Source organism: Tauraco erythrolophus, chromosome 3 (assembly GCF_009769465.1).
Source record: "Tauraco erythrolophus isolate bTauEry1 chromosome 3, bTauEry1.pri, whole genome shotgun sequence".
Classification (NCBI taxonomy): Eukaryota; Metazoa; Chordata; class Aves; order Musophagiformes; family Musophagidae; genus Tauraco; species Tauraco erythrolophus.
In genome coordinates this window covers 104,782,728-104,802,720 of record NC_141467.1, presented here as the reverse complement: position 1 = coordinate 104,802,720, position 19,993 = coordinate 104,782,728, and the positions used below count along the sequence as shown (strand labels likewise).

At 50.9% G+C, this 19,993-nt stretch overlaps 1 protein-coding gene across 1 annotated transcript in view; it reads left to right on the top strand.

Annotated features, from left to right (window-relative positions):
* ZC3H3 (zinc finger CCCH-type containing 3) overlaps positions 1-19,993 on the top strand; it is a 199,282-nt gene that overhangs the window by 151,404 nt on the left and 27,885 nt on the right. Inside the window, exons 8-10 of the mRNA XM_086609604.1 lie at positions 985-1,140; positions 4,591-4,660; positions 11,917-12,048. Coding sequence (XP_086465730.1) covers positions 985-1,140; positions 4,591-4,660; positions 11,917-12,048 — 358 coding nt within the window. The remainder of the gene's footprint in view (positions 1-984; positions 1,141-4,590; positions 4,661-11,916; positions 12,049-19,993) is intronic.

The window sequence follows — 19,993 nt, the reverse complement described above, 5'->3', positions numbered from 1 at the left end:
CTTGTGTTCCTGCAGCCGTCACGTAGGTCCTCATTCCTTGAGGTCCATAAGCAGGTGCCCACTCGAAGACCTTGAATAGCCCTGGGGAGTGCAGTGAGCCAGTTGGAAGGGACACATGCTGAAGTGCCTTCTAAGTTCAGCGTTTGCGTCCTGTGCTGCCCGAGCCCAGCACAGGAGAGGGTGTTTTCTGCTTCACCATGTTCCCAAAAACTGGAGGAAGCTCTTTCCATGCTCATAAAATCATAGGAGATAATCACGGTTATGGAGATGGGAAGGAGAGGTTTGTCCTTCCCCCTGCCCCAAATGGCCTCTTGTCCTTCCAGCGTATCTCTCTGAGAAGGTCTGGTTCCACCTTCTCTACACCATCCTGTTAAGAAGTCACAGAGGACAATAAGATCCCTCTTGGCACTCTCTTTGCTGAGCAAATCAACCTGTGGCCTCTGCTCAAATATCCTGTGCTCCAGCCCCAACCATCTTGATGGCCTCCACTGGACGTGCTGCCACTGTCTGTGTTGTACTGGGAGACCCAAACCGGACCCAGTGCCCAGCTGTGGTCTTGCAAGTGCCAAATAGAGGGGATAGATTCCCCCTCCTCTCCTCCCAGCTGCCTACCTGCTCATACAGCCCATGGTGTGGTTGGTGTCATCACCGCAAGGGCACCTGACAGACTCCCAGATGCCTTGTTCCCCAGGGTTGTCTTCAGAGGTGCTTTCCAGGCAGTTGGCCACAACCTGTCCTACTGCAAATGCAGATGTTTCCAGGAAGATTTGCCTCATCTTGCAGATCTTTAAAGATTCAGGGTAAAGTTGGCCAAAAATCAAAAAGACCCAAGCGCTTATGGCCCTTCGTGAATATCTCACTCTCTCTTCAAAGTGGAACTGGACGTCCTCTGTGATTTCAGGTGCCGTTGACGTGTCTTCTCTATGTCATTGTTGCGTTGAAGTTGGAGATGTTACCTGACCCTGTCTGTCTCTTTCCGTTTAGCCGTGCCGTTCAGCGGAGTTTGGCCATCATTCGTCAAGCCAAGCAGAAGAAGAAGAAGAAGGAATACTGTATGTACTACAACCGCTTCGGCAAGTGTAATCGTGGGGAGAGCTGCCCCTACATCCATGATCCAGAGAAGGTGGCCGTCTGCACCAGGTATGGATGGACACAGCAACCACATGCTTTGGACTATTGGTTGACTTTGATGCTTGCTCATGTGATGTTCCACGGAGAAACAACCTGATAACAAAGATGTAAGACCACGAGGACAGCTGTCCTGGGTCAAGCCTAGGGTCTGCCCAAGGCTGTTGGGTTGGCTGGTACCTACAGGAGGAGGACAAAGTGAGGCACACAGCGAAGGGCTCTGTCTTCTGGCTGGGACCTCTCAGCTCAGTAGGGTTTGCTTTTCAGTTGCTAGAGGTTGCTACCAGACCATCATCGTGTAGTAGTCAGCAGTTTTTTGGGTTGGTTTGTTGTTTTTTTTTTTGGTGAATTTATTTAGTCCTTTCTTTAACACATGGTATTTATGGCACTGGGTTGCACAACTGAATCATGGACTGCATGAAGATTGCTTCCTCAACTGGCTGCTCAACTCTTGTACTGGGTGCCTCCTCATGCGTGGTTCTTGAAAAGGATGGAATAACCATTCCCTGATCACCTTCTGTGCACCACTTATAACTATAGAGTCCTCCCCTCTCCCTCCAGACTTCCCAGACTGGAGAATCATGGTCTGGTTAATATCTTCTGGTAATTTTTTCTCTAAATTTACACAGCATTTTACACCTCTTAATTTTAATCAAGCACCACGCAACCAGCCTCCGAGTTAAATACACACGTTTTGGTTGGTCTGCACAGCCTACAGAGATTACAGAAATATTTATTTCACATTTTGGAGATAGATATCATCACCAGGCCATTTACATCTAATAAGTAACCTTCCATATCGTAGTAGAGAAGCTGTAAACAAATGAAAAAAGCAGAGTAGTGTTTTAAGAATTAGTGATAAGATCAAATCAATGTTTCTTAAATATAATCGGAATAAGAGTCTTCAGTGATGTATTTACTGCTGTCAGGTTGAGGATGCCATCAGGGTTTGCAGGTGCAATTTAGAGGCTAAAATATTTAGAAGAAACCATCTGACTTGAACGATTTTTTGGGTCCTGGGTAATGCCTGGTGCAGAGATCTGAGCTGAGTGACTCGAGAGTGTGCCCTGACCACGTACTGGGTGATTTCTTCGAGTAGCATTTCTCAAGATCTGCTCAGATCCGTGCAACAGGACACTGTCCCCGTGACGTCCTTGTCTCTAAATTGGAAAGACATGGATTTGATGGATGGAGTATTGGGTGGATAAGGAGTTGGCTGGATAGTTTCACTCAAAGAGTTACAGTCAACGGCTCGATGTCCAAGTGGAGGCCAGTGACGAGTGGTGTTCCTCAGGGGTCAGTACTGGGGCCAGTGATCGAGTGCACCCTCAGCAAGTTTGCTGACGACACCAACTGTGTGGTGTTGTGGACACGCTGGAGGGAAGGGATGCCATCCAGAGGGACCTGGACAGGCTGAAGAGGTGGGCCTGTGAGAACCTCATGAAGTTCAACAAGGCCAAGTGCAAGGTCCTGCATGTGGGTCAGGGCAATGCCAAGCACAAGTACAGGCTGGGCAGAGAATGGATTGAGAGCAGCCCTGAGGAAAAGCACTTGGAAGTGCTGGTGGATGAGAAGCTCAACATGAGCCGGCACCGTGCGCTGGCAGCCCAGAAAGCAAATCGTATCCTGGGCTGCATCCAGAGCAGCGTGGGCAGTAGGTCGAGGGAGGAGACCTAAAGGGACTACAGGAAAGCTGGAGAGGGTCTTTGGACAAGGGTCTGTAGTGACAGGACACGGGGCAATGGCTTTAAACTGAAAGAGGGGAGATTTAGATTAGCTCTAAGGAAGAAATTCTTCCTTCTGAGGGTGCTGAGGCACTGGCACAGGTTGCCCAGAGAAGCTGTGGCTGCCCCATCCCTGGAAGTGTTCAAGGCCAGGTTGGATGGGGCTTTGGGCAACCTGGTGTAGTGGAGGGTGTCCCTGCCCATGGCAGGGGGGTTGGAACTGGGTGGTCTATGAGGTCCCTTCCAACCCAAACCGTTCCATGATTCTGTGATTCTATAAGAGGTTTGAATCCTTCAGCCCGTGACACCACACAGCTACGAGACTTGATAATTTATTACAGGAGAACTGACTCATGTTACCCGCTCGTTATACCTGCCCAACAGTTGATTAAACTGTATTATGAGTCGTTTAAAAAGTGTAGAAAAGCCAACTCCGCTGATGAACTCCTCGAGTAATTTCTCCATAAAATTGGTGCTGTGCTAGAAATCATTTGGAGGTTGCACAAAGCTCTCTGAGAGTCCATATAGGAGGAAAAAGTGATTTATTTTTCACTCGCCCTCACTCATTCTCCCATAACACATTCTCACGAGCACCAAAGCACATGGGTTCAAGGTATCCGGTCAGGTGACACAGAGGACAACGGATGCTGGCTACTGAGTCCTCTACTTGGAATCCTTGGTTCTTCTTACATTGGTGTCCACGTCTTATTTGGGGCAGTGCTCCTTGCACACTGCAGGAATTGCTGATCCTTGAGGTCTTTTGGGTCTCCATCCTGCCCCATTTCCATGAATCCCTACAGGACAACACTGATTTACTCCCCGTCTTGTGTTTCCTTACCGTGGTGCCTTCTAGTTCCAATCCCTCTCTTCAGCTTTCTGTTATCATCTCTTAATTTTCTCAGTCTGCTTTTGATTTAGGGTGTCCTTTATTTTCCAGATCTGGATATCTTGAGGACCTGCACGCAGCTATGCTGTGATCACAATCACCTGCAAACCTAGTTGCCATCAACCAGCTGGTTTTCACATCCATGTGTTCTTATTTATTCTTTGTTGAAACCAATCCGAGTTTCTTGTTGTTTTTAATGGATGTCTCCATGCTCAGCTCTAAATTCACCCAGATTTTATAAGCTAAACTAGAGACACGTTCTGTGCTCCAGAACCTCCCTGCAAAGTTAGGCAGCTCAGAACACGTACCTCTGGAGTCTGCTTTTGTGGGATTCGGACCAGCACTCATCCCATGTCTATTTTATTAGTCTGCTGTCACACTGGTGCCTCCTAGGAAAACTTCTGAGCCCAAACATCCTCATGTGCTTTGGGATCTTGGATTCTGCTGTGTGCCTGTCTCTACTCTTTCTAGTTGTTGGCCACTCACACCCTGAGGTCCTCCTGGTGCTTCATCGGGCATCTGGTATAATCAAAGCTCTAGGAAGGACCTTTCTCCTTTTAGGAGCATCATGTCTGAACCTCATGGTACAGGTCTGGCTCTGCCTGCTAATAAGCAGCTAAATATGATGAAAGAGCAAAATCTATTAGGAAGCATCAGCTGCTCTTCAAAGAGGAAAGACTGGTACCAATTTAGGGTGTGAAATGGGCTTTAACAGTGAGCTCAGCAGCAGTTGTGTGTGTTTGTGGCCTTGGGGCAAAGGTGGCAGTGGGGCAAGACAGATACTTGGTGTTTAAAACCACGTGTTTTACGACTCACCTCATGCTCAACCTTCTCCTTCTGGTGTATCTACAGGTTTCTTCGTGGCACATGCAAGAAGACGGACGGGACCTGTTCGTTTTCCCACAAGGTGTCCAAAGACAAGGTCTGTATGGCTTCCCAACGAGCGCGGCGCGGCTCCATGGGCAAGCGGACCTCCGCTGGTGGTTGTAGGGAAGTCTGCCTCATTGAGGGCTTCCAACACAGTTGGTTTGTAGTTTGCTTGTAGTTTCACGGCACAGTGAATCAGTAGATCAACACATTAAGCAGCAGGGTGGAAACCAGAGCACCTGGGGCTGCGTTGGGTATCCGTTGGGTTGAGGAGTGCTTAAATTCCAGGGATTGGAGAGGAAGAGCACAGGAGTAGCGTTTGGTGACATCTAATCCTTAGCTACCTCCATAAGATCACCGTTCCCTTTGAATCACCCAACGCTGGGGTCGGAAGAGGAAGATGTTACAACGTCCAAGGAGTTGAAGGTATAAATGAACCTTCTGAAAAAGGCAGGCAGCAAAACTGGCCGGTGGAATGGCTTTGGAGCTCCTCATAGGTTTCAACCTTCTTGCTGTATTTGGGGCTGAGCGGTTTTATTGCACAGAGCGAGGTGGAAAAATAATTAGGTTTTCTTTTGGTGAGTATCAGGCGACGATTTAGCAGATTAACCTCCGTCGAGCGGCCGGGATCTCCGGTCGGACGTAGCTTTGGAGACCTCAAGTGTTGAAGCTGAGGTGAAGTAGGTGCTGAAGGTGAAGTGTAGCCGCGGGTCCTTCGCTGAGCTGGGATGTGCTTCGAGCACTTTTTTACATCTCAGCTTTATGGGATGGATTTGAAGGATCATTTCTCTGCTGCGGCCTCACCTGAGCCGTGGCGGATCTGGAAGCGCTGCTTCAAATTACTCCAGTTTCGGTTATTTAGCCCGTGCCCTGTGAATTGTCCTTACAGCACCTTTTTCTCCCCACTCCCTCCCAGCATCATCATCCCCCATTCCCCATCCACACCATCATGTAGGTAATTACGGTGCAATTACTGACCTGCAAAGGATTTTAACCCATGGGGCGTAGGGTCTCATCACCATATCTGGCACAGGACCTTTTCCAACAGCGTTTGCCTTCGGGCTCGTGGTTTTCCTGCCTCCTTTTCCCCTCGTTTGCCTGAGGCACGTTCGTTGTCAGTGGGGAGCTCGTAAGTTATCGTGGCGGTTGAGCGGAGGCGCTCGGAACGAGGCGCGGAGCACCATATGTTTTTTACACGTCTCCCTCTTCGGAGTCACTTAATCACGAGTATATAAACCAGAGAAGATAGGCTGGGGACAGCTGTACTCCCTGACTCGTGGCATGTCAAAGGAGGGATGGGAATGAGAATTGATAGAAGGAAACAGAGCCCCGTTGGATTTTTTTCCTTCCTGTAATACGTCGATTTCAGAAATAAAAAAAAAAAAGCCAAGAAAGACAAAAAGGGTTTGCAAAGGGACCGGCTGTTGGTGTATCCAGAATTAGAATCATAGAATGGTTAGGGCTGGAAGGGACCTTCAAAGGTCATCTAGTCCAACCCCCCTGCAAGGAACAGGGATATCTCCAACTAGATCAGGTTGCTCAGGGCCTCGTCCAACCTGGCCTTGAACGTCTCCAGGGATGGAGCATCCACCACCTCTCTGGGCAACCTGTTCCAGTGTTCTACAACTCTCATGGTAAAAATTTTTTTCCTAATATCCAACCTGAATCTACCTCCCTCTATTTTAAAACCATTACCCCTTGAATTGTTAGAATTAATGCAGATTTGGGGTGGACATGGGACCAGCGACTTCTTTTTGCCCGACTAAGTGATGCGCAACCCACTGCCTGCGCCTCTGAGCCAAAGGATTGATGCTCAGGACCGCACAGGACCGTTGCCTTAAATCTGTCCCAGCGAATTAAATGGTGGAGCAGGTGCTGGAGCTTCGTTTTGGTCCCTGGGCAAAAACCTGGGTGAGACTTGGGAGTTGGAGATGACCAAGGAACTGCTGTGGCTGGCGGTTTGGCCGCTGCCATGTGCACCGGAGGATGCGGTGGCTGGATACGGATGGGTTTGTGCCAGCTGGTCTTGATTCCCAGGAATATTCCTCCTCATGTTTCATTTGCTGGTGGAGGTGTTGCCTCAGTTTCCCTTCCAGAAATACCCATGTGTCTTGGTGCCTCAAGCAGGACCTCAAGTTTTTGGCTTCTGGGTTCTGTTATGGGTGGGTAAATGGGTATTGCTGGCTGTGGCATGGCACGGGCAGCTTAACCTTTCCCCCTCGGCAGCACCTTGCCGGTTGGAAATCGGGGAAGGATAACTACGGTATCATTGTGGTAATTAAAGTGCAGCAAAAAGGAGGCGGCTGTGCTGAAATCTCTTGCAGAAGAGCCAGTTTGCCGATGGCATTTTGGGGACAGAATCCCTTGGAAGGGGTCCCACGGGGTGAGGGTGGCTTCTGTCCATCTCACCTTCTTTGGGAGCAGCCCGGAAGAAAAGGACTTCGGGGTGTTGGGTGATGAGAAGCTCACCATGAGCTGACACCGTGCGCTGGCAGCCCAGAAAGCCACCCGTGTCCTGGGCTGCATCCAGAGCAGCGTGGGCAGCAGGTCAGGGAGGGGATTCTGCCCCTCTGCTCTGCTCTGTGAGACCCCCCTGCAGTGCTGCCTTCAGCTCTGGGGTCCCCAACAGCAGAAGGACATGGAGCGAATCCAGAGGAGGCCATGGAGATGCTCCGAGGGCTGGAGCCCCTCTGCTCTGGAGACAGGCTGGGAGAGTTGGGGCTGTTCAGCCTGGAGAAGAGAAGGCTCCGGGGAGACCTTCCAGCACCTTCCAGTACCTAAAGGGGCTGCGGGCAAGCTGGAGAGGGGCTTTGGACACGGGTGTGGAGTGACAGGACACGGGGTGATGGCTTTAAACTGGAAGAGGGGAGATTTCGATTGGATCTAAGGGAGAAATTCTTCCCTCTGAGGGTGGTGAGGCACTGGACCAGGTTGCCCAGAGAAGCTGTGGCTGCCCCATCCCTGGCAGTGTTCAGGCCAGGCTGGATGGGGCTTTGGGCAACCTGGTGTAGTGGAGGGTGTCCCTGCCCATGGCAGGGGGGTTGGAAGTAGATGATCTTTGAGGTCCCTTCCAACCCACCCCGTTCTGTCATTCTGTGATTCTTCCATAGCAGTTTCGCCGCTACCAAAGCATCACCTAAACCCGAGCTGAGCCGTGACGTGAACAAACCCTCCACCGGAGCAGGCCGGTGCCGGCTCTTACATGCCGTGGAGCAAACGCTTTCAGGACATGTGTTCCATGGGGAAGGAGGATTATTTTTCGTGGGATTACGTGCCCCTGAGGGCCGTTTGAGGTCTCCACTTGCCACCTTGTCATCAGCGCGGGCTGGAAGAGAAACAACCTGCTCTGTGGAGTTCGTGCCGGTTTTCCAGGGTGATTTATAACCGCGGGGATGCTGCTACCCAAAGCGAGCGGCGACTTTGCTTTTCAACTCCCGTCGCTCCCTGTTAACCCGGGTGATTGCTTCCAAAGGTGACGTTTCCCTCATTTATCAGCGGCGGAGGAAGGCAGGTGAAGTCGCTCGGCAGAGGAAGGCGGTGGATTCTCCCCGCTCGTGGAGTTTTTATGGAGCAGATCTCACCTCTGGATGAGAGATTGGGGAGGGGAAAGGCTTATTTTTGGCTATTTGAGTTCGAGTTTTAATGTGATGAAGCATCACAGAGAAGTTGTAGATGCCCCATCCCTGGAAGTGTTCCAGGCCAGGCTGGATGAGACTTTGGGCATCCTGGTGTAGTGGAGGGTGTCCCTGCCCATGGCAGGGGGGTTGGAACTGGGTGATCTTTGAGGTCCCTTCCAACCCAAACCATTCTGTGATTCTGTGATTATTTTGTTTTTTCCGGTGGTGTCAGCTGTGATTTGGAGGTTCCTGATTTGCTCATGTCCCGTTAGTTGACCCTCAATTTCTGGTTAAGGAGCAGCGAGAGGGTGGGGGACAACCTCGTTGGAGAAGCTTCAGGTATTGTTGTTGAGTATCTCACCTTGGTCAGAAGTCACCAAGGATGGAGCCACATGCCCGGTCCAGGAAGGGAAGAACCAAGTGCTCGGTGAGGGCTTAGATCCTGTTTTGAGGACAAAACTATTGCTCAACCTCAGTGCTCTCCCGTGCCTCAGTTTCCCCATGGAAAAGCAGGAACAATCCCTCTGTTTTACATGGGAAAGCTGCGGGGGTTCAGCTATCACAGCAGTGGGGAACTTTTCCCCATCCTAAGCAGCAAACCCTTTGCTCCAAGCAGAAGATTCTCTCCGGGGCGGATGGCTGCTCCAGATGGGCACGACGCTTTGCAGATGCTTTCCAAAACCAAACTATCCCTGTGGAATCGGAAAAAGGAGCCTGGAGGAGAGGGAAAGCTGACAGTTGGGGAATTTTACTCCGCAGGGGACGGCGGGCAGAGCCCTTGGCTGAGGAGCACCCATCGAAGCGATGCGCGGGGAATTTCTCCGCCACGGGGCAGAGCCACCGTGGCATCCCGGTGATTGCGAGAAAGTGGGAAACGGGAATGAATGGGTTTGGGAGCGAAGGTTGGCGAGAGGCTGGGACTCGGGCAACCGCCCGCTGCTGCTCCAACAGCTTTTCCCCTTGAGGAACTCGGCAAAGAATCAGCATTTTTCTCCCTAATAGAGCTTCAAAACTCTGTTGTGAGCAATTTGGAAATTCCCGTCGAGTTTCGGGTTCATTAGCCGCCGGCTCCAAAGCGTGTCCGTAGTCCGAGCTGTCTAATACGGACGCGCCGCACCGGTGCCTTGAATTAATGTTATTGTTATTTGTGTGGACGTGGTGGGGTGCAAACAAGGTTAATTGAAATGAGAGTGCTGCTTCCTCTTGATAATGGCTCAGGCTTGACAGCTAGGAGGAGTTTCTTTTTGTCCAAGAGCTGCCTTTATTATCCCTTTTTATTAGAGCTAATTTGGGCTCTATATCAAAAACTACATTAAGGGAATCATTTGCGGTCACACCACCACCACCAAAAAAAGATAGCCCCAGAGCCCTGTCCTTTATGTTAATGTCTGCAGTTAAAAGACAATTAAAAATAAACTCTTCTCTTTTAAAGCACCCTTTGTTTGCTTTCTTCTCTGCTTCCCCCCTCCTTCTCCCCATTTCTTTCTTCGCTCCGAATGAGCCAATTTAGTTAAAACCCAAACGTGCCCTTCAGGGAAAGGGATTTTTTTCCCCCCCTCCCCAATAGCCTCAGCTCTGGTTATTGCAAGAATTGTAAATATTAGTTTGGGGATGCTCAAACCGATGGGGACCGAGATGCTACTGGTGAACGGAGGGATGGATGCTGGACCGAGCGGTGGGGAAATTCGGCGCGTAGGAGGAGCCGGATGGTCGCGACGGCTGCGGGAAGCACGTGTTCTCGGCGGCACTGCCTAGTCGGGTCGGGAAGTGGCCTGCGGTAGCCGGTGAGCTAAGGATGCTGAAGTATCACAGCAGGCTGGTGATTTGTTTTTAATGATAACAGCTGGCAGAAGGTGAAGTTTGTGGTTTGAGGACGATGAGGATCCTTCCCCGTTCGCTTTTCCCCCTCGGCTGTCGTGCTGCTAAAACTCAGGAGCGGTGAGCGCGGGAAAGGGGCTCTGCTCCGTGCATCCAGTCTGCTTGTGGCAGGAGCCTGGGCTCTCCTCCTCCTTTCCCTCCCTCCTGGAGCATCCCACCTCCAGCGTGCAGGGACAGGCTCGGGGCACTTTAGGGGGTGTCAAGCTGATGCCTTGGCGTCGTGCAGCCCCCCCAAAAAATGCCTGGGGAGGAGGAAGCGCTTGTTTTCCCTCCTTGCCAGGACTCACCTTCTGGAATCATGGAATCACAGAATGGTTTGGGTTGGAAGGGACCTCAAAGATCATCCAGTTCCAACCCCCCTGCCATGGGCAGGGACACCCTCCACTACACCAGGTTGCCCAAAGCCCCATCCAACCTGGCCTTGAACACTTCCAGGGATGGGGCAGCCACAGCTTCTCTGGGCACCCTGTGCCAGTGTCTCACCACCCTCAGAGTAAAAAATTTCTTCCTTAGATCCAATCAAAATCTTTATGTAACCACATGCTGGGCATCTTCCTGCCGCCTCCATACCCATGGAAGAGCCAAATAGACGGAGACACCCCCAGGATGCTGGTTTGGCCTTTGCAATGGCCAGAACCCACCATGGGAGAACCCAACCAGGCTGGATGCACCACTGTTCCCATTAGAGCCGCTGCGTCACCCGTTGGCAATGGTGTTCTCAGTCCTCGGCCACGTGCTGGTGCGCTCGGTTTAGTGCCTTTTGTGAGCGAGGAGCCCGGGGAGTAGTTGTCCCTTCTCTCCTCTTCAAGAGTAGTTGTGAGAGTGTCAGCAGAAGATGAACCTGCCACGTGCGTTGTGCCAGCAAAGCCCCTGTGATAGAGTTTATTATAGAATCTATGAATCCTAGAATCCTGGAATGGTTTGGGCTGGAAGGGACTTCAAAGATCATCTAGATCCAACCTCCTGCCACAGTCAGGGACACCCTCCACTACACCAGGTTGCCCAAAGCCTCGTCCAACCTGGCCTTGAACACCTCCAGGGAAGGGGCAGCCACAACTTCTCTGGGCAACCTGGTCCAGTGCCTTACCACCCTCAGAGGGAAGAATTTCTCCCTTAGATCCCATCAAAATCTTCCCTCTTCCAGTTTAAAGCCATTGCCCCTTGTCCTGTCACTACACACCCTTGTCCAAAGCCCCTCTCCAGCTTTCTTGGAGCCCCTTCAGGCACTGGAAGGTGCTGGAAGGTCTCCCTGGAGCCTTCTCTTCTCCAGGCTGAACAGCCCCAACTCTCTCAGCCTGTCTCCATAGCAGAGGTGCTCCAGCCCTCGGAGCATCTCCGTGGCCTCCTCCGGACCCGCTCCAGCAGCTCCATGTCCTTTTTGTGTTGGGGACTCCAGAGCTGAAGGCAGCACTGCAGGGGGGTCTCAGGAGAGCAGAGCAGAGGGGCAGAATCCCTCTATTGTTCCTCTATGGAGGAATTACAATTCCTCCATCCCTTTCCCAGGCCGTATAGAGACAGTTTTCTTTCTGGTGGCAAGTTTCATGCTTTCCACCCTCTCTCCAACATCCCAAAGGATGCTAAGGTAAGCATGGTCGCCCTCCATGCATATATACACTGGGACCACGTCACGTCAGGGAGCTGGCGTTGCAGGGGGCCAACAGAAGAGCTAAAAATACCTCTGGGATCAGCAGCTGGCAGAAGGCGTGTATTCCCTTGGCACCTGCCACGGTTTTATTTCAGTTGTGGGTGTTGGAACGGTTCCTAATCCCGAGTCGGGGGGAAACACTAACGGGTTTCTCATCCTCTGCCCTTGCAGATGCCGGTGTGCTCCTACTTCTTGAAGGGGATCTGCAGCAACAGCAACTGCCCCTACAGCCATGTCTACGTATCCAGGAAGGCAGAAATCTGCCAGGATTTCCTCAAAGGCTATTGCCCCATGGGAGAAAAGGTAAAAGGGGAGAGCTGCTCTTGGGGTCCTGGGATAGATGGGCCTTTGCTGAAGCCATAAGCTGAGCTACGGCACCGAAGGGAGCCGTAGAGCTGGAAGGAGCCGAACGCGTGGATGCGATCAACAGCAGTCCCGTGCCTTTCCAAAGGGTGATGGGCAAAGCGGTTTGGTTGCCTTACAGGCAGGGGGAAGAAAAAAAAAAAAAAAGAAACAAATGAAAGGCTACAGCTTGGCAAACGTTGTGTTGGTCTTTCCCCAGGAGGAGCTTCCTCGGGGTGTCCGCGTTACTGAAGTCCCGTGCCCGAGCTGATGGCACTTGCCCTGGAAACTGCTCAGTTAGATAGATGAAAAGTGGAGGAAAAGGCTTAAGAGTCCTTATTTCACATGGAAAAACCACAGAAATCCATGCTTATTTTGCACGCTGGCTCTGGGAGAGGTTAAACCTCGAGCCTTAGATCTTGTGGTTCAGTCTTAGCAGCAAGACGACCCTTCCTCACCTAGCCTGGTGCAACTGAGCCTCAAGCTGTGCCTGGTTATGTACTTGGGGGCTTCATGGAGCCCACCTCCAGGTCCTGGGAGCCCTCTGGTTTAGATCAGTGCAGTGAAGGCCTACATGGACTTTATGTGCACCCTGGGTAGACTTGCAACCTCGTCCGTGAGCTTACAGCACGCTTACAGCACCCTACGTAGCACACAGAGCTTGAGTTCCTGGAGCCAGGCCTGGAGCCAGCTGCCACTTGCTGGTTTCCAAATGGATTTTAGGGCTGTTACATGCAAAAATAAGAAGTTTTGAGGTTTTTCTGATATCTTGTGGCTCCCACCTTCTTTGTAAGGGATGGGAGAGTACCTCAGCGGCGCAGAGCCACGCTGCAGGATCTCACCTTTCCTTGCTTCGTGGCTAAGGAAGAGGGTTGGCCATGCTGGTGTTCCTCTGGGAATCAGAACGACCGTCTTATCTGACTCCTCTTTGCTGTTCTCCATTAATTTAATGATATTTTTGCCTCGTAGTGTGAACCACTCTGTGAGTAGTAGAGCATGTGGTTTTCTTTTGGGTCCCGGGACCAAGATGCGGGCCACCTTCGCTTGGTTTCTCCAGCTGCCTTCTCAAACTTGCGAGAGCAGCAATGCTGTCACATCAGTGTCCCAGGCAGTCGTAGTTCAGGAGGGGCAGCCAGTCAATTTGCCACCAGGTTTGAGTAAAGCAAAGATGGACTCCAAGATTAATGGAGATGATGCTTCTCTGCTGTAGTTGAGAGCTGCCAGGTTTTTCCTTCCAGAGCAGGTTTTGTAGTGGGATTTCTACTCATTCTTTGACCATTGTGGCCAGCAGGTCCAGGGAGGTGATTCTCCTCCCTCTACTCCGCGCTGGTGGGACCCCACCTGGACCACTGCGTTCAGCTCTGGAGTCCCAAGTAGAAGACATGGACCTGTTGGAGCGGGTCCAGAGGAGGACCAGGAAATGATCTGGAGCACCTCTGCTATGAGGAAAGGCTGAGAGAGCTGGGGTTGTTAAGCCTAGAGAAGACAAGGCTCCAGGGAGACCTTGTAGCAGCCTTCCAGCACCTAAAGGGGCTACAAGAAACCTGGAGAGGGACTTTTGACAAGGGTGTGTAGTGGTAGGACAGGGGACAATGGCTTTAAACTGAAAGAAGGGAGATTTCAGTTAGCTCTAAGGAAGAAATTCTTCCCTCTGAGGATGGTAAGGCACTGGACCAGATTGTCCAGAGAGGTGATAGGTGCCCCATCGCTAGAAACATTTAAGGTCAGGTTGGATGGGGCTCCGAGCAACCTGATATAATGGAAGATATCGCTGCCCATGTCAGGGGAGTTGGACTAGATGACCTTTAAATGTCCCTTCCAACCCAAACCATTTGATGATTCTGTGATTTGCTATACAACATTGGCCTATCTCTACAAATCCAGCTGGAGGATGGGAGCCATCCTCTTCTCTGGATTTTCTTCACTCTGGGGAGATTGCTGGTCACCTCTAAGGCACGTTTGATATAGAAGAAGACGTTACATCAATGTCCTGGCTTGGTTCAGCTGCTTCCACAAGCTGACCACAAGCAAAGAGGACAGTGAAAGCCCCTCCTCGAGCTGGAGACTCCAGGTACTACATTGAAAACACAACAGGAACTTTGCCAGCACTGCTTTAAATCAGCTCTTTGGCTGAAAAAAAACGAGCTGCTAATGAAACAATCATTTTGTTTACCTCGAGCCTTCCTACTTGGGTTGGAAGGGACCTCAAAGATCATCCAGTTCCAACCCCCCTGCCATGGGCAGGGACACCCTCCACTGCACCAGGTTGTCCAAAGCCTCATCCAACCTGGCCTGGAACACTTCCAGGGATGGGGCATCTACAACTTCTCCGGGCAACCTGTTCCAGTGCCTCACCACCCTCAACCACAAAGACGACAGTGAACGGTGCCTTCTACTAGGCAAACCCATCCCTTCTGGAGGAAGGAAGAACCACTAGAGTGCGAAAACCAGGCAAAGGGAAGGGGAAAAAAGCCAAAAGTGAGAGGTTTAAGGAGAGCAGGACATCAGCAGGAGTGGAGGGAAAGGCTAATAAATTAGTCTGTGCCTAATTACTTTTTGTGACAACACGTGGAGGGGGACTGCGTGCGGGATAAACATTTCCTCCGAAGGAAAACTCCGGCATCCTGCCGCCTCCCTCCAGCACAGCGCTAGCCGTGCGGGCAGGGTCCCTAGAATTATTTTTAAAATATTCCAATTTAAATGAAAATATAAAAGAGATATTTAGAATATTTATTCTATTAGTGAAAGTGCTTACCGCGTCACTTTCAGAGCGTCGGAAAAGCATTCTCCTACAGATGATGGATAGCAGCCTGTAATTATATATGGGGAGAAATTGCTGAGCGGGCCATATTTAAGTGGGGAGGAGAAACACCAGCCTGGGCCATTAAGGGTTAATTTTATACTCTAAATAATATAAAAAGTGCTGAGTCCGTGCCTTTGCTCAAAGTAGAAAGTCCTCAAATGGACCCCGGAGAGTTTATAATATTCTACTGAATCAAGTAAAAATGTTAACCTTGCTTCATAAAACGATGGCTTGTTAAAGATGCGCCGTCCCTTTTCTTTTGAATAATTTAAATCCGGAGTAAATCTTCCCTCGTTCTGCCTTTCCCTGTCCCGGGAACGGCGAGAGCCTTCTGCCCGCGGTCGGAATCGCAGAGGGCACGCCGACGGCGAAGGTGTGCGACACCGGCGTAGCATTCTCAGAGGATAAACTCAAACGAGGATGACCATAATTAGGAATTTCGGTCTTTCTGTGCTGGGGTTTGGCACGTTGGGTTCTTCTCCCAGTTGTGTTTTCCGCTCCTTCGAAGAAGCACGTTTTCTGATTTTTATCAGACCCTCATAAAAAAAAAGTCCATTATCATCCATAATTTATGGGATGTTGTTGGCAGTGTTGCCTCTTAAGTACTTTCTAGAATGTCTGACAGGATGCTCAGGCCACGTTGCTCAGCCTTTGACCCATCCCATGGGCTGTAACATCAACGGCATGAGGTCTTCGTACAAACGATGCCGGGACTGGCCCGCTCTGGCTTCATCAGGAACTTGGAATTAAGAGAGAAAGCTTGTAATTTTGCATTCCTCTTTTTCAGGAATGTAAACTGTAGAGGGTAGAGGTCCCTCCACCCTTTGTGAGAGGAGACAGGTCCTGTATGGGAGCGTGACTGTGTCCTTCGTTAAGAGAGTGTTATCCCCAGTATTAATCATTTCCAGGGGGAAGAAGGTAGCAGAGCCAGAACTGATTTCCAGCATCCTCACCCATTCCTTGGTCGTGGGTTGGGAAGTTTCTTCACTGTGTGTGTGAGCCTGTGGACCTACAGCTTCCTAAAGGGAGTGGAGGAACCTGCAAGTTCAGCTTGGTGAAGCAGTTGGTGAAATATGGCTTCAAATAGCTCTACAGATCAAATCATCTCTAAACACAATGTCATATATGTCTTAGCTAAAGCCACGAGGAGATGCCCACCACGGAAATCTCCTTGCTGCCTTGCCTGGAGCTCCCTGACCTTCTCTGGCACCATGAAACGGTCATGCTGGGTGAGGCTGGTCCCTCTGGGCTGGTCACCTGCACTGGAGGAAGCCCAAAGAGGGAAGTGGGAAGGGAGGGAGAAATGTGGCCTCTTGCAGGTGCTCCTCAGGGTTTTCCAAAGACGTTTTAATGAGCTGCTCTACAGTAAAAGCTCCTCTCTGGTTCCCCATCCCTCCTCTCGTATGGGTCCTCGTGCCTGTGTCTTGGTTCAGGGCATGGGTTCACTAGGAGAGGATGGGGTGAGGCTGGTGGGCACAAGGGATGATGTAGCGCTATCAAGTGAAGCTGTGGTGACATGTCTTCTTGGGAGAAGCAGGAGGAGATGCTGTCGTGAGTGGGCTGCATGGCCAGTGAGCCTAGAGGAGGGATGCTCAGCTTGTCCAAGAGTTGATTTCTCTGCCAAACCACTCTCATTGCCGCGCCATGCCTGGCTCCTGAAAGAGTACCCAAATAATAGGAAATAATGCGAAATAATATGGAATAATACCTGGGCCAAAGGAGCTTGTACAGTGTTCATAGGATCATGGAATCACAGAATGGTCTGGGTTGGAAGGAACCTTAAAGATCATCTAGTTTCAACTCCCCTGCCATGGGCAGGGACACCTTCCGCTAGATCAGGTGACTCAAAACCTCATCTAACCTGACTTTGAACACTTCCAGGGATGGGGCATGCACAGCTACTCTGGACAACCTGCTCCAGTGCCTCACCACCCTCAGAGGGAAAAATTTCTTCCTCAGATCCCATCAAAATCTCCCCTCTTTCAGTTTAAAGCCATTGCCCTTTGTCCTGTCACTACACACCCTTGTCCAAAGCCCCTCTCCAGCTTTCCTGGAGCCCCTTTAGGCACTGGAAGGTGCTGGAAGGTCTCCCCGGAGCCTTCTCTTCTCCAAGCTGAACAGCCCCAACTCTCTCAGCCTGTCTTCATAGCAGAGGTGCTCCAGCCCTCGGAGCATATTCATGGCCTCCTCTGGCCCCGCTCCAGCAGCTCCGTGTCCTTGTGATGTTGGGCACCCCAGAGCTGAAGGCAGCACTGCAGGGGGGTCTCACAGAGCAGAGCAGAGGGGCAGAATCCCCTCCCTCGACCTGCTGCCCACGCTGCTCTGGGTGCAGCCCAGAACACGGGTGGCTTTCTGGGCTGCCAGCGCACGGTGTCGGCTCATGGTGGGCTTCTCATCCGCCAACACTCCCAAGTCCTTTTCCTCAGGGCTGCTCTCCATCCATTCTCTGCCCAGCCTGTACTTGTGCTTGGGATTGCCCTGACCCACGTGCAGGACCTTGCACTTGGCCTTGTTGAACTTGATGAGGTTCTCACAGGCCCACCTCTCCAGCCTGTCCAGGTCTCTCTGGATGCCATCCCTTCCCTCCAGCGTGTCAACCACACCACACAGCTTGGTGTCGTCAGCAAACTTGCTTGTTGACGTACAATATTTGTAATAATTGTGATATTTGATGGCCAACCGTGGACTGAGATCTCCGCGTGGCTGAGAGCTTGGCCCCGGGAAGCCCCCAATATAAGAAGGACATGGACCGGTTGGAGAGGGTCCAGAGGAGGGCCACAAAGATGATAAGATGTCTATGAGGACAGACTGAAAGAGTTGGGGCTGTTCAGCCTGGAGAAGAGGAGGCTCCGGGGTGACCTTCTCGCGGGCTTCCGGTACCTCAAGGGGGCCTACAAGAAAGATGGGGAGAGGCTGTTCAGGAGGGCCTGTTGTGATAGGACAAGGGGTAATGGTTTTAAAATAGAGGGAGGTAGATTCAGATTGGATATTAGGAAAACATTTTTTACCATGAGAGTTGTAGAACACTGGAACAGGTTGCCCAGAGAGGTGGTGGATGCTTCATCCCTGGAGACGTTCAAGGCCAGGTTGGACGAGGCCCTGAGCAACCTGATCTAGTTGGAGATATCCCTGTTCCTTGCAGGGGGGTTGGACTAGATGACCTTTGAAGGTCCCTTCCAGCCCTAACCATTCTATGATTCTATGATTCTAATTACAACAACCTCTTCCATTACATCCATAGACGACCCCAAGGAACGAGTACCTGGAGATTTGCTTAACAGGCCCAAAACGTGGCTTGTTGGAGAATATACTGTATTTGGAAGAATCGTGGCCAGGGCAGGTTTTGATGCTGGCGTCTTCCAACCCTCGCGGCGTGTCAAGAGCAAAGGCAAGCGAGTCGGCCCGCTCTCCTCTGCTGCATCCGTAAAGTCGTTCCGTGTTAAATAAGCTTTTCCCCCACGGTGTGCATTAGCGAGCGCGCTGCATTAAATACTCATCTTCATCGTGTTTCCATCAGCTGCCTCGGAGCCGGTGGGTAAATCGTGCCCCCGTGGGAACCGTTAAGCAGCGAGACACAGAGAGATTAAACAACGAGGCACGGGGAGATGTACTGGGATAAATCATGGGAAAGAGGGAGCTCTGCGCTCCGGTGTTTGCCATCCCTCCCAAGGACTCCGACCGGCACGACCAGCCCCGTCCCTGACGGTGAAGCTTGACCTGCCATCACAGGGATGCTCGTGGTTGACCTGCGCTGAAACTACCTGGTGGTCTCCTAAAATCCATCTTTTCAATGCTGCTGAGTTGCTCATCCAACAGCTTTTCACCAGAGCTGTGATTTCCACCTTATCCACATAAAAATATCGCCACCGCTCAGGCTGGCAGGGGTAGGTCTGGTGGCACGCGCTGCCCGAGGAAGTGGCGCTTCCTTGGGAAAGATCATTTTCCATCCGCAGGTGGAGCGTGGTGTTTTTCACAGTGGCAGCTGCTTGATTTCTCTGCAGAACATTCAAAACACGGGGACTTCTTTGTAGCTGACACCTTGTTCTCGTTTGCGTTTCTCCAGTCTTGCGACACGTCATGTCGGTTATTTTCTCCTTTTCTGGTAGAAGTTTAACAGGTTCCCACCATAAACTTCTTTCACATGTCCGATACATTAAGTTTCTTTAGGAAAAACCACACGAGCTTTGGGATTTTCTCTTCATTATCCAGTGCTTGGTTCGTGGTGGAGTCAAAACCTGGAGTCCTTGCTCCACTTAATCTGTTATCACAGAAGGGTGAAGATCAAAGCATGTTCTCAGCTGGTTTTTGTTGCCTGCTGTGTTGGTCTTTCTGGGTCTTTTTTTCCCTCTCCTTTGGCCGTAGATTGAACCCCAGCGAGTTTGCCTTTTCCTGGAGCACATGCAGTCATTGAGGAACCTACCTGTGCACGTTCATCCACATAGTTGCTGATTGATTCCCAGCTCCATAATTAAACTCCACCTCCATCTTTCCATCGAGTCATAGAATGGTTTGAGTTAGAAGGGACCTTTAAAGATCATCTACCCCCCTGCCATGGGCAGGAATGTCTCCCACTAGACCAGATTGCTCAAAGTCCCATCCAGCCTGACCTTGAACACTTCCAGGGATGGGATATCCACAATTTCTCTGGGCAGCTTTGTCCCGTGTCTCACCACCTTCTTCATAAAAAGCTTCTTCCTTAATATCCAATCTAAATCTACCCTCTTTCAGTGTAAAACCGTTGCTCTTTGTCCTGTCACTACAGACCCTGGTAAAAGGTGTCTCTCCATCTTTCTTAGAAGCTCCCTTTCTATATTGAAAGGCCACAAGAAGGTCCTCCCAGAGCCTCCTCTTCTCCAGGCTTCTCCAACCCCAGCTATCTCAGCTTTTCTTCCTAGGGGAGGTGTTGCTTGATGATTATCCTGGACTTCTGTCCCAGGTGATCACAATGGCCACCACAGCACCTGTCTCATACGTTGTGGAGGTAAAGAACGCTTGTTCTCCTCTTCTCACAGCATCAGGAGACTTAGTGACAGCAAAAAGCTTTGAGGTCCTTAATGACAGAAGCTTCTTGGGTCTAGCAAGTGTAAGAATTGCAGCCAATTA